We start from the raw sequence: 16,072 nt of genomic DNA on the forward strand, positions 1-16,072 counted from the left end.
GTCTTCAGTTACGTATACAAGGGCTCGGCATAGTTATTATGTAATTGGTATAAGAAACTAGTTAACGACCTTCCTGATGGTCAGCGGTTATCCTCTCCTATATACACAACACAGTATGACTAAGATGTCATGCCTTCGTACCCTGTAATTTCATTGCTATATCTTACAGTTCAACAGAGGTACATACTATAAGCTGCGCAGAAATATACGGTATCTACGTAGAAGACTGCACATCGACTGTGTGCAAAAAAGTAAGGTAAAAGTAAAGTACTGACTAACTCAATAATATTGGTATGTCGTAATGAGATTTTTGCGATACTTTGTGGGAAGTCTACATTTAATGGTGCAAACCTACTATGTAATCGAACCGGTGGTAAATTTTAAATATGCGTAAAATAAAATCACTTTTTGAAGTGTCATCATTTATTGCAAAATTAAATCTTTGGAGCATAATCCATCTTTGAGATCTAATATCATCTAATATCCCAACAACATATAAAATAGATGTATGAAATCAAAGTACAGCAACTTTCTATAAACAATGTAATCCCTCGACTCAAAAGAAGCTTCATGTGTGAAGATAATCAGTTTAGAAAATTTCCAGCGCAGATAGTTTCATATAATTTCATATAAAAATTAGTTGTAAATTCATACTCGTATAAGTTATAGAATAGTAGACGAACCGAGTTTAAAATTTTAAAAAATGTACACGTCATTAAATTGACAAATCGTTTTTTAGAATATTTATTTGTCTAAGCGTTTAGCACGCTATCATTGAACGATTTGAAAGCTATAGATTCATATTCCATTACAAACTAAAATGTTTTAGCCGAATATGAATTGAATATGAACTGAAGATACGAGCCAAGCTAATGTGTAATATTAAATTTAAGGCCAGAAGCCACGTAGCTAATAAGGTTCGTCTAATCCTTAGATTGATGCTACGTATGATCTAATCTGTCCTCGGTCTAATAACTCCTCGGTCTAATAAATCTCAGGTCGGATCTTATAAACTTACCTACTCTGTGGTTAGTTAATTCTCCTTATATTGTCGTATACTATTGTCAAAATGAAATTGAGGTGACCAAAAAGTTTAGGTATAACTTATTATATATTAGTTCATTTCATCAGTTTACACGCTCTAATTGGTGACGTCATTGTTTATTTTATGATCGTTTTTTTTAGATATTTAATTACTCAGTCCACTGAAAATCACTGAAAATGTAGTACTCCGCTGCAGCAACCGTTGAGTGAAACTTTTCAGCGTATAGCGTAAAATTAGCTTTTTAGTATTTTTTTTTATTCTACAGTAAGTTAAGTATATATGTAAGTTAAATAAATAGAAATTCATATTATTATAAAATCTACATTTCATTAATAATCCTTTTACCGGAACATAAATTTAATTTAGAAATCTATTAATAAACTGCAGTTTACATAAACAATTTATACTGCTCTGTTTATGAATTTAATAATTTCTACATGTCAAATAATTTTGCATGTAGTAATAATTAAATTTACGTTGTGACTTCACGCTGGGGAAGGGTATTTAATTATAGGTAACTAAACCTACTACTATTAAACTTTTCCTATGCGCGAGTATATAAGCGTACGTACTAAACTTTTATCACACGAAACATAAATGACCTATCATATTAGCATTAGTTGTTATAAAAATTAATAGCGAGCTGCTTAAAAGAAACGGATTCATTATACTTTTAAATCTAAAACGCTGGACACTTATTAATATTTCATTTACCTACAATCTGAAATGAACCCAATATGCAAATTTCTGGTATATAATATAATATAAAATCTTTATCATATGAAATAATCTAATTTAACATTGTAACGACGTTTTCAATTTATACCTCATTCAAATATATGTACCTATATGTTAAAGTATTAATATATCTTAGAATAAACTTCCTAAATAAAAAGTTATGTATAATACATAAGTCGCAAAATACATTATTTTATTTATTTATTAAAATTTTTCACGCACAAATACACAAATAAGTAGCATATTGCGGACTTAACACCTTATGTATTATGTCACTGGTATGATAACTATGTCATTATAATGGTTGAAGGATAAAATTATATTTAACATTCAGGTTTGGATTAATAGCAAAATGATATCCTACCGTATATATAATTGGCAGAAATACGGATACAAGCACACTACAGATATTTGCACCCAAAATGTATTTCTCGTTCAACATACCGAGTTTTTGATTAAGCCAAGCAACAGGCTATCCCAGATACCATTCTAGGTATAATTGGCAGAAATATGGATACCCACAGGTCTGCGTCCTACCGATGTTCATTCGGAAATTGTATTTCTCGTTGCCATTGCTCAGTAATAATAACGCATGAGAGATACAACGGTTGTTATAGCAAGCAAATATTCTGTGATCCGTGCTATTCAAGCTTGTATATAGATTACTAATGCCAATTAAAATTGATGTAATTGTTGGAAATGTTTGTTGATTATAGTGAATAATTAATAAATATATTATATAATTTTAAACGTTGTAACCTGTGAATTTAAAAATTCTAAGGGAGTTTATTACAAGCTAGAATAAGTTAAGCCTGAGTTGTGGACGTCACCTAGTGAGTACTGTACAAACTAAAGTTACCTATTAAAACAAATCTTGAACAAGAACTGAAATTGGTTTAAAGTTATAAGTACAATGTCTATCAAACGTCACTTACTTTTTAATGAAACTTCAAAACTCCAACTAATGTTTTCTCCACCGTGATACAGCCTACTAACGATTTTTATTAAAGTGTTATCGGCATTCTATCTCTTTTTTATATAATTGCCTAGAATTAAACTCACATTCACATTATTAAATTTTCATTTTAGTGAGACTAATTCGAATTAATAACAACTAGTCCACAGCGCTCTTATGATAAGACGTATTACAGAAATAGAACATTTCATTCAACTAAAGCAACCTGCGCGTGCTGGTTTTAACAGTTTTTGGATTAGTGGCCAGGGTTTTAGAACTAAGCAGAAAGTAACTACACCAGTACTTTATACTAAACATCCTTAGTTTGAAAAGCCTTTACTTAAGAGGATTACAGTACCGTAATTAAGTAATTCTAATCCTGAGGGATACATGAATACCTATATAATAAATAATGGTATATTTTTTCATCACGCGGAAACTTTATCGGTAATATAAGACAGAGCAATACATATAGGAAAAATATTAAGCAATTCAGAAGCATTGATTATTTAAAAAATAAACCATTTCATACTTTGTAAGAGTTGTATTACTTTTAGGAATTGAATATTCATGTTTTATTTTGAATAGTGAATATAAAATAAGCTGTGAAAGTAAAATGAATCGTGGAAAAGTGTAACATGAAATATCCGTAAAAATCTGTCAAAGGCAAAACTAGTCATTTCCTTTTCAATATACGCTCATTTCCTTCGACTTTTAGATTTTAGAGCATAAAATATACTAAGTTTACGTGAAATATGTTGCTCAGGAAATGTTATAAAATGTGACAGGAAATCGGAAGAGAAATACGAATTACCCCTATCGGAACGAGCCCTCAAAGGAATTTGAAGCACGTGCATACGTCAGCCGATTTATAAAAGTGGATGAGGGCAAAGATGTGAGTTCGTCGGAACAGCCACTACTTTTGAAACTTCATGTTGATTCTTAGTTGTTCTCTGATATATGCTTTATATGCATAGCGGGCCCGGCAAACCGCGTCCTGTCCGGAATAGTAGCGCCACCTATCAGATCCAATCGTTGTATCGTTTCTATAATAAATTACCAAAACATAAAATGGAAATCACAAAAAAAAAATTAAAAAAGTGTATAAAATAAACAATGCTCGAGTTAAGTCCCCAGCTTTTTTCTTATCCTACAATAGTGGCAAACAAGCATACGGCTCATCTGTTGCCGTAGCCTAATTTAGTTTTAGCAGTCTGCCCAGCAAGAAACTTTTATCGAATTACTTGGGTCTTGTTCCCGGGTTGACGTCGAAGCAAAGGGATACGTCCTGAGGCCCCAACCTTCACCCCCCTATAGAGAGTAGAGATCATCTGTGTCGTGTCCCATATTGAAATAGACAAATACAAAATATACCTAGAAAACACCCAGACCGAGATAAACAATAATACTCAAGAATACAAAAAATTTGCACCGTGCGAATCGAACCCACGAAAATCGTAAGAAAAGCAGTGTGTTAAATCGCTAGACCACCGAGGCCATCGCGTTACCGTGTCACCTCATGGCAAGTCGTAACCGTCATAAACATAAACAGCGCCACCAATATTGCGTTATCTTATGATGTCCTTGATAGAACTTTTACGTTACCATTCCTTAGAACTAGGAACATGAACTTATTAATGAGAACTTCTTCAACGACGAGCTCTGTTAGCGTCTTGACTTGAAACTCTTGTAAGTTTCGTTGGAATCATTTATAAAACTTTATTATATATACCCTACTCCTGTCTCCTTTAAAGTTCTGAACTTGTTGAAACAAAATATGTTGGAGATACGCCTGAAGACGCTTTTGTACCTACAACTAGACGAGAACATGCACAGCGCATAAATTATTTTTAATACTCATATTTTAACCTTAATTAGTGTTGTAAAATATGTAGTAAAATTATTTATAAAGGGATTAATGGTATTAAGGTTTTAATGGTATTAGTATAAACAAGAATTTAAGCACTATGCTCAGTCCTGTAGCGAACCACGGTAATATTTTCCTTATCTAGAAAATTCGGTACTATGTCGCCTCAATCCACTAGGTAAACAATTGTAACAACTATAGGATATTACAGTGTACTATAGGTTTGTTACCGAGGCAACCATTAAACGCGACCCCAAACGCGAACGGACGTGTCCAGATGGATCACCACTCATAACTATTTACTAAATAGTCCTACATTAATATATATATATATAGTATATGATATTATGTACTGTAGTGTGTATATCTTATTAATATTTTATATTATTATTGTGTTATATTTAATATGAGGTAATGAAGTTACAAAAGATTGACCCTATTACACATATGTATTACTAGATATAACTGCATTATATGTAGGTATATAAAGCAATTTGTAGAATCCCATAATAGTCATGTTAACGGCCTGACTAGACGCTAAGTAAGTTTTGTTTGAATCATTTATAGAACTTTATTACACACAACCTACTTATACTACAGTCTCCTTTGGAGTTCTGAACACCAAAGTATGTTGGAAACACGACTGAAGGACGCTTTTGAACGACTTCATGTGAACACGCAAAGCACATCTCAAGCAAACAATTTCCAAATATATTTTATATATTTTTCTGAAAAACAATCATTTGCATACTTCAGGAATATTAGAAACTTCTTTTTTATTCATTCGTATATATTTATATCCTTTAAAAGATGAAAATTAATTTTTAGTCAACCAAAATAAAATATTGGTAGTATTAATGTATGTACTTTCATATTGCATATCCAATTTAATCAATGAAATTCAACTGTCAGTAATAAATTTAAAATATGAGACATTGGAAAAATCGCAAAATCATAAATATATATAGAATTAGTGAATGCTCAAACTGTCAAACACGCAAAAATCTATCTCAATTATAGATATATATCTGATTTTTTTATTGTCTTAAATTTTGTTAGTCTTTTGTTCTTTAAAACCTTTTTAAAGTCTTATAAACTACTAAAAAGATGAATGCAATCTCTTAAGCCGGATCCAGGAAAACGGATTTATATATTTACTAGCTGTGCCAGCAAATGCTGTTTTCCCATATAAATTAAAATCGGTATTAAAAAGATGCTAGAAGGGTGAGATTTTGAGATTGTATGAATTTTTTAATATAAATAAAATAAATTTGTCCAAATAATTATAAAATAAATGTTAGAGGTGGACCCTCATCACTTAGGGGTATAAAAATAGTCAGCCGATTCTCAGAAATATGCAAATAAAATTTCGGAGGATTATGGTAACTTACATTGTGACACGAGAATTTTTATATACGAGACTACATATATACACGTACATGAAATAGTGTTAGTTATTGTTTTAAATATCCATTATAAACGCGATTTCGTCGTATTTCGTATTCACTATTAAATACTAATTCAGCCGATAAATCCGTGTTACCAAATATATAGTCATTATACGAGAAGTACCGAACACAATTTTCGGAGCTAATATTCACAGGAAGGATTTCAATACAAATTCAGAATTTAATTATAAATTGGTTATATTGTAATATTTGCCGCGTGTTACTATACAATAGGATATTTTTTGTTTGATGAAATTTAACTATGATACAAAAATTTTCGTCCGGCATTTTTAATATTATTGTACAATAAATTTCTACTAATCATATAAGTCAGAAAATGTGTCTATACGTTTTGGTATATTTACATGTAATGTTAATGGTAAGGTTGAAATGGATCTTAACGAAATTTTATGTGAAAATTGATTATACCTATTACGTCGAATGGTATATGGTTATGTTTTACAAAAAATGCAAACTAATCGTCAGAAAACTTAAGTAGTAGGTACTTATATGCAAAATGATTAAAAGTCAATTACGTATATTAAAGTTACTACATAACTAGCAACTTATTTCGATTATATGCATTTATGCAAATGGTATAAATTTCCCGTAACCACTAATAATGATAATAATAATAAATCTTATCAAAATTCAAAGCATGGTTTAGACGAATTAAGCATTTAGACAGCTATAGAGCTTATAGACAGTCGAAAACAGCGATTTGCTGTATATTAATATACAATATATGTGCAAATTTATATTATATAGATATACAACTGTATACAAAAATTCCCAGATGTAAGAGAGTTAAATGAATTGATATTATTATAATTAGATTGCAACACTCTGAAGAAACACTGAAAGTAAACATGGCCCGATTTAATTTAATATGTGATCGGGTATTATGAACCATTTGGTCCCTAAACGCTGGGTCTGATCTGCTCTATCAGAATACCACATAAACAACTATATAGATACATACATAAAGACGACATGATTACTATAAAAAACTTGGTATTTTTTGTTACTTTTTTTACTTAGCAGGAGATTGTTTATTTAATAGTGCTCAAAGTTAGTGTTTGATATAGAAAGAATAGTTTAAGACTATGAATTTTGTAATCTTCAATGAAAATTCTAATTGCTTAGTATTCATTGTAATTCTTGTTTCATGTCTATAGTGTTCGTGCTTGGTTCCTAACATTCCAAGAACTACAAAAACGTTGTTCATGTCTTTCCTTTTTAAGAAAAACCTAATCTTAGTACCTATCTTAAAGTTTATTTAAATTGACAATAAAAGTTTTCTTCTTTTCATTCATCTCATTTTTTATCATTTGAACAAAATGCAATAGTAAATATATGTATTTTAGATAAATTTAATTTCAAGCACTTTCGAATAGACTTTTTTGTATTCTACCGCTCATTCTCAGAATGTAGATTCATCAGCAAGAAACTTGTCGGTTTAGTCAGAAATATTAAACACTAGCTGTGCCCGCGATTTCACCCGCATGATATTTATATCGTATGTGTTATTCTGATATATAAGCTATATTGCAGTAAAGTTTCAACAAAATCCGTTGAGCAGTTTATGCGTGAAAAAGTGACAAACATCCATCCATCTATACTCACAAAATTTCGAGTTTATAATATTAGTAAGATTTAGTTCGTTTAGTAACTTAAAATACTGAATAAGATTAGTAACAAAATAAATCATGAATGATTTATTTTGTTGGTAGTAATCTTATTATTAGTAGGTATTGCTAGTAATCTGAGCACACCAGTCCCTACATGCAGCAATCGGTTACGATGATGAACGAAGGTATAAATATAATATATTAGTATAAGCCGTTGAGTTAATGAATGAGAATGAGTTGTAAGGCGTCTTTTGTTATTTGCAAATGTTAATTTAATATCTTACAACGCAACATTAATTTGACAAGCATTACAAAGCACATACATTTTTCGAGAATATTAATGATTTGATTCCAGAGATCCCTATATGCATGATCTCATACCTTTCTTGACCGTGGGTCTAATATTCGTATGTGCTTCGATTCCCTGTATTTTGTAACGACAGCGTATTCTGGTATGTTCGTTGGTCGCTGGACCGCACCATTTTGCTGAAGATAAACAGAAGAATAAAATAAACAAAATTAAAATAAAATAAAAACAACAAATATTCGTTTGTAATTGCGGATTCATTATGTATATTATGTACTTATATAAATTATAGATAAAAGTAATTAATGAAATATAAAATAAGAATATTATATGCTTGAATAAAAATCAGCAACAGACATCTTAAATTATTGTTCAAGTTATTGGATCTCGGTTTTGTCGTGTAACGTAATTGTTTAGACAGATTTGGTTCCATAATTTTTGCGTGGGTAGTAAATGTGTAAACACCGAGGAATATATACATATATAATATGTACATAATGTTATCAATAAGACTGGATATTGTGATGAAGGATAACATTAGAGAATTAACCAGCGTTACATATCGCACATCAAGTAAAATACTGAATAAATTCAAAATATACAAATTTTGGAAAAACCACTATAAAGCGTTGATTTTTAAGACTAGTTTAAAAAACTTGATTCCTTAGTTATTTCAATATTGTACTAGGTGTACGAGAACATAATAGTTATTAGTTATATTCTTATTATAATATATCGCATACCTATTATATATCACACTATCTTTGTCTATACATGGAACATATTATATGAGCAAAACTATTATATGTTGAGGACTTAATAGAAAATAGTCTAATGAAAGGTAAAACAGAGAAAAAATCTAACACCCGTATTATTGGAACTTTTCTCTGATTGTCTGTAACATATATTTTTTCAAATGTATTTTTGTACTTAAAAATTAGTTCCTATTTAAATCAATAATCAAATAAGTTTACAAAGAAGCAGTTGTAAACTATTATTACCTATACCAAATACCACAGATTCGAAGATAAACAGAATTAGGCATTTCTAACTAAAATATAGAAGATATAATAAATAAAAAACATCAAATGTTGCCTTGGATAACATGTAAAACGCATAAGCGAGTGTATGTCTAAGCGTTTATTTTTATAAAAAAACTAACTAAACTAGCGTATACAAAGTTTGACAGGCCGCTTTGAGCATTTTCGCCTGCATCCTCTATTTTCAAGTAGTTTCTCCTGAAAATTTTCACAGTGACGGCAGATACGAGCTCTTTATGTAGCACCTGTCAAAAATGTTATTTTTCTTGACTAAGCCGTTATAGGACGTTATTCTATGTTCTCGTGTTTGAAATACTTTATCAAAGTGCAGACATTTTGGCAGTAATTCGGTCATAAAGTTGATTTTAAGTTGTACGTTAGTAATACGTATTAGGGACTAGTGACCTCATTATTAGTAATATATCAGACCAAACTTCACGTGGTCACTCTGACAGCCAATATAATTAAATACCATGCATTCACGATGACGAGCACCATAATTTAATATATAAAATTCTCGTTAAATTACTCTTCTCCGTATGTATATTCAGTAGGTCTGACAATAGGTTTAGAACTAATTTTTATACTCCTAAGTGTTAAGGGTGGCTCATCACAATTGTATTTTTCATATTTTTGACAATCGTTTTTATTTTTTTATTATGTGACATTAAAAATACATACAACCCTAATTTTTCACCCTTTATAAAGTAATGGTGACTATTGGATTAATACTTCGTTATAATTAATCTACTCAGTTAAGCTAATTACTTCCTAGAACCTCCGGGAACAATGGTCGAGTCTTCATGAATTTGCCACGATCTAATTGACCTGATTTTACAGTGCCATTTTTTTCGCACGTCAAGACAGCATATCGTTTGCTAAGCACGTTTAATATTCTATCACCCTCCATAAAATATATGGCGAAAATCCCCACAGAGTATTTAAGGAAACCACGTATAAATAAAGTACATAAAATTCTGTTTGGAAACCTTTCAAGATACAGCGTAAATATAAATAAAGAAAATAAAACTGTTTGGGGAAGCCTCACAAATTTTAGATATTTTAAATAAAGAATCGTTGTAGATTACTACTTACTTTACAAAATGAAACGAATTTGTTATTGAATTTATTGAGGCGTATTTTTATTTATTCCTCATTTTCGGGAAATATTTTTTGTAAAAAGCACTCTAAGTAGAAAGAGGGAAGTGCAAACTGGTGATTGGTTTATGCATTCGTTTGGCAGCCGTCGGCGTTAAGCGGATTATGTCGAAGTTTGCACTAGATTATGCACTTCAGACTAAAGTACATCAACGGATGCAAAGCTACTAAGTTTGCAGTGAATAAAATGATATGGTATACTATTCTTGGTGTTATGATAGTACAAATAAACCTTAAATATCGTGAGTTTGTTTGTTACGCTTTCACGCTTATACTGCTGAAGTCTTTTTGATTTTTTGTATAAGATATATTATACAATGTATTAATGATGCATGTACCCAGAAGAGGATAACGGACTCATTCTTCTCGTGAATATAAAAATTAAATGGGGTGAAATAGAGATGAACATTATTTGGGGGACTAATCATTTATCGAGTTAAGGAAATAAAACTCATCATAATCTGAAAAGATTTACCCGAAGTACAGAGTAAGTATAGTTTTATGCTAAAAATCTTGCGGGTATCAGCTAGTAAACAATAAAATTAAAAAAAAACACACACACATTTAGAAAGCAATTTGTATATTTAGAAAATTATTTTCAAACAATCAATAATTTATTAAAATTTTGCCCTTTCAAATTGGGTATTTGTATCAACAAGTAATCTTTTTCCTTTATAACATTTGTGTTATAAACACAAACATAAGATTTTATATAATCACATGGGCAATTAAGTGTATGAACTGCTTGACGGTATGTAATTATGAAGAACTTGGTAGCAAGAAAATGTACGCGCTAATGAATTTATGTGTATCTCTGAAAAATTAAACACTTAATTCCTTTTAACACCTTGAAAATCCTCATGCCTGAGTATTTTGAAAAAAGGACCCGTATATATATTCTACGACCAAAGCGCTGGCGGAAATAAAATCCTCTGAAATTGCATGCGACCATTTCTGTTCTAAGCCGTGAGGATTAATGTCTGATGTTCCCCTACTTTATATTTGTAAAGCTTGTTTGTGTGCAATTTCATGTGGAATAGTCTTTATGTCATGTTTTCTTAGACTATAATCCTCTTCTGATCTGATCTTTGAAATTTTCTAAGTTATGTTGAAACTAAAGAATATATAAGGTGCTATTATATCTTAATCCTAATATGTATATATAATATTATAAACGCGAAGGTTTGTAAGTATGGATGTTTGTTACTCTTTCACGCAATAACTACTGAACGGATTTTGAAGTAACTTTACAGTAATATACCTTATGCATTACAATAATATATAGGCGATATTGTTTATTGAAATTTAACGCCGGTGGCACTGCAGGGCAGGCGGAGCTATTACTCTATATATTATAAATTATCGATGTTCCCTGCATATAAGTCATATTGTTAGTTATGACAGAAGACATTAAATAATACTAATGACACAGGATAATTCACACAGCGCCATCTAGTCCTAAGCTAAGCAGAGCTCGTGATATAGGTTTTTCGAATTATTCTAACGCTGTAGCTGGTTTTTAAAGCTTCACGAAATGATATGTGGCTGAGTGCTGATGATAAAAGGTCTCTTTTGTTATTATTTTATTTGTACAATCTGTGAAATTTGAATATGTATAAATCTTTGCCTCTATTCATAGTTGAATCACAGCAAGTCATCAATATTCGATCATAAATATATAAAATTGAAAACGTTCTACAGCAATGTGTAGGCTTCCGTTTGGTTTATTTTTTTATATCACCCGTGATTGCTTACAATTGTTGGAGCTTTGAATTCGTATTGGGTAAACATTTCAACAGAAATGTACACTATGTTTGTAAATAAAACCTTTGAAGGGAACCCGGTTAAATACGATTGAAATAATAAATTCTGAAAGAATAGAAGTGTTTCATTACTCAATTTATTTCATCATCCAGCCATTTTTTGTTATCGCAGCATTTTGCCGGGTCGTTGCGCTTGGCAAAATGTTGTTAGCACTTTATTTTATTTATTTTATTAAAAGTCAATGCGAATAGTAAACTTCCCTATTTTAAACGAGTATTATATATTTAAAATTGTGAATGCTTTATATTAATAGTGGTAATTTTTAGCACTTAATGTAACGTTGAATACATTTATAATTTATTACTTTATTAAGTCATCCTACCAATATTATGAACGTGAAGTGTTTATATATATATGTCTATTTGCTGTCTAAACTACTTGTCCATAAATTCTTTTTATAACCGCAATCTACAACTCTACACGTGTATCTACAGACCTTATTAATTTTTAGTCAGGCGTTATATGGCATTTATTAATCAGGCGTAAATGGCTGTATGATTCAAGGGTATTGAGGAGTACCAATAAATAACAGTATTTTGTAATCGAATTTATCAACACTGTAGAATGCAGTTAGTAGATAATTATAAATATAGGATTGCACTTTGAATTGCAAATTGGTTTGTAATTAATTATTCAGAGACGAATAATATATACATATTATCGGTTTCTGAAAAATATTTAGAATTTAGAATATAATTAGAAAAATAGAATTTCGAACTTTTCACGGTTGTAATGATTATAGATTTATAAATTTTAATAATTTGAATTTCGAATCTTTAAAAGTCAAATAGAATCTCATCTTTGTGTATCCAACAGTATTAACTAAAATTAAAATTAATATTTTTAGAATAACTGTTATTTAAATAATTATTATTGGTTTCTTATATTTTTTTAAATTTCGAATTGACATTATTAGAAAAATAGAATTTCATCTTTCCGTGTCGTGTCGTACCTATTCCACGGTTGTAATGATTATAGATTCATAAATTTGAATATTTTGAATTTCGAAATTTTAATAGACAAATACATAGAATCTCATCTTTGTGTATCCATGCAGTGTTTATTAAAAATTAAAATTTTTTAATAATTGTATTTTACTTAATCCCTTAGAAAATATTGTAGCGAGTTTCAGGACGTTACACGTATATATTTCTGGATTTACAGCGCCATCGTGTCCCACTTATGTACTTCACAGCGTTTCAACTGATAACTATAAAACTGTCGGAGATAGAATTGTGCATAGTGATAGATAGATGGCGCTGTAAATATAAATGCACTATCGCGACAACTATATATTGAATTCGTTATCTATTTAGTTAAATTTTGTATTGAATAAAATAAATAAAAATAATGTGAATTTAAATATTAAATTCTCCGCACTGACGGTCTTAAAAATAAAAAAAAATAATGCAATAGGTATTCGATATTGAACATTGCTTTTTTATGGCTTGCTTCTAGTAGTTCGAGCCTGAAGGTATCAATTTACTTACTTTTAAATAGGAAATTAATCGCTGCAGTCTTGAGCTCTAGGAAACTTTTATGTATCTTATTTTCTGCTTTTAAAGAGACTTATTAAGGAATTTTATTAATAACTAGTTGTTCCCGCGACTTTATCCGCGTGGAGTTTATAAAGTTAAAGTTTTTCTAAAATAAAAAAAAAATTCTAAAATAATTCTAGCCTAAGTTACTCCCCATTACATCAGCTACCTGCCAAAAAAGCCGTCAAAATCGGTCCAGCCATTTCAGAGATTAGCCGGAACAAAAAGACCGACAAAAATTGTAAAAAATGTTTTGGTGTATATTTATATTCATATGGCTGTAGTAAAACACGATTATTCCAATATTACGAACAGACACTCCAAATTTATTTATATGTATCGATTATCTGATTTCGCTTTCAATTTTTCAGCAAAAGTTTCAGTGTAAACAATATAGGTATATGTTTCAACTGAGAACGATGGACATTGTTTAACTGTTTAACACTGTTTTTAAAATGGCATTTTTTTAAAGTTTACATTCTAAATAGAATATTTACTGTGATAATAATACTATACATGAGGAGTTCATTTAATAATATTATCACGAATTTATCACATTGCAATGAAATATCCCGTAAATTTACAAATCATAACAATAAACATAATAAAGATACAATGACGGCCTCGGTGGTCTAGCAGTTTAGCATACCGCTTTATTTCCGATGGTCACGGGTTCGATTCCTCGCACGATGAAAATTTTTTATTTATGAATATGATTGTTTGTATCGGTCTGAGTGTTTTCTATGTATATTATGTAACTATATATGTTTACAAAATAGTATCTGTGTATTTATATCAGTTGTCTAGTACCTACCCATAACACAAGCTCTGCTTACGACGGAACTAGATGGCGCTGTGTTAATTGTCCAGGGTTATTTATTGTTGCTATTTAATTACATATGTATAGTGAGGTAACAAGCAGTGATAATAATAATAATAAAATATTTATTTATCTCAAAATAATATTCTGATTCTGTTTCACATTTAAACAAGAATATCTTCTCTTCAGTTGGAGAAATGAAACTATCATCTTTGCTATTCTGTTCTGGCTTTATCCATAAATTATTAGAATAAAACATCAAGTATAACTTACCTCCATCTCGATGGAGTTAATCTGGCCTGGATGGTGGGGATGGACATAGAGGTGGTTCCCTGCCAAGGTGTGGCGACGAGGGTCTTCCCGACGGGATGTACGGCCTCTCGTTGGACCCCGGCTCGCTTCACCGTCAGACAGTCCGCCTGATGACAAAGTAAAAATAACTATCACTTATTATATATAATAAGGAATAATATAAAATAGCTTACTAATATCATAAACGCAAAAGTTTGTGAGTACAAATGGAAGTTAGTTACTCTTTCACGGAAACTACTGATCGGATTTTGGTGTAATTTTACTGTAATATAGCTATACATCCGAATAACACATAACCTATAATTTAGAAAGATAATACGCAAATTAGGCGAAATATATTATTAATATCGAGTAAGTGTGACGCAGACGAAGTTAACTATAACGATATATATATAAGACTAAGTTAAATTAGTAAACTATAATTCTGTAATTTTATTGGATATTAATGCAATGGTGCACCCGACTGCACTAATATGTAATAATATACGCTAGCAAGGCACACGTGCAGGATTATAGGATGAGCATGAGGTTAGGTCAGTTAGCCCACCGATTTCACCAGAATCAACCACGATGGATTCTAGAGGAGTCGTCCTAATGTGGTAAATTATCACAATATTATTGTTAGCAATGGGGTTACTATTCCCGATTACTAACAATCCCTTCACCCTATGATTCTGTATCACGCATAAAAAACTAATAAAATAAGTAATGTTTACTTTGTTAATGTTGTAATGTTCTAATTCAGATTTAATTAAATGATTACTATACTGTTTTACAAATAAAAATAGACCTCCAACAAAAAATATGTGTTCACAGCGGCTTAATATAACTCAATTTAAATTTTATATCCATTCTGATACGAGACTGACATTCTGACTAATTGTCTCGAGGTTGTTTTCATTAGGATCACCGCACTGAGCTGTTTAAATTACGCAGTACATTAATATCGTCATATTGTTATGGAAAAATACGACTTATAATATTGAAAATTAATTGTTAAAATGATCAAATTTTAATGTAAGCTTTTTTTATCCTTACTAATATTACTAAAGCGAAAGTAAGTTTGTCTGTCTATCTGTCTCGCTTTCACATCAAAACTACTGAACTGAAAAATAGTTGAAAGGGTGATGAAAGATTATAGATTTTGAAGTATCGTCATTTTCAAAGCTAGAAACCTGAAAATTATTTTTAGGCTGTTTATTGAGTCTATATATAAATTGAACCTAGAACAATGAAACATTTTTATTTGGAATTTATTGGATTGTTAGATTATTAAATATTTTTTCATTAATCGGTCAGGGTGACTATTTTACTACTACTTCGTACACGGACGAAGTCGCGCGTACAGCTAGTAATATATATCTAGTTATACCTACGCTTCGTCCACGT

The 16,072-nt window shown here is 30.4% G+C and overlaps 1 protein-coding gene across 15 annotated transcripts in view; it reads right to left on the bottom strand.

Moving 5' to 3' along the window:
• The window catches only part of LOC131853076 (coiled-coil domain-containing protein AGAP005037), a 275,367-nt gene that overhangs the window by 123,418 nt on the left and 135,877 nt on the right, over positions 1–16,072 (bottom strand). For 14 of the 15 annotated variants that reach the window (XR_009357971.1, XR_009357972.1, XM_059203876.1 and 11 more), the window contains 2 exons: positions 14,645–14,790; positions 8,066–8,170 (listed from right to left, as the gene is read on the bottom strand). Coding sequence is in view for 13 of the 15 variants with exons in the window: in XM_059203876.1 (XP_059059859.1) it covers positions 8,066–8,170; positions 14,645–14,790 (251 nt within the window). In the remaining 2 variants the exon portion in view is untranslated. The remainder of the gene's footprint in view (positions 1–8,065; positions 8,171–14,644; positions 14,791–16,072) is intronic. The other variant, XM_059203879.1, reaches the window with a different exon arrangement.

This window comes from Achroia grisella, unplaced genomic scaffold, assembly GCF_030625045.1.
Source record: "Achroia grisella isolate CSIRO2021 unplaced genomic scaffold, CSIRO_AGI_Agris_v1 utg874, whole genome shotgun sequence".
Taxonomy (NCBI): Eukaryota; Metazoa; Arthropoda; class Insecta; order Lepidoptera; family Pyralidae; genus Achroia; species Achroia grisella.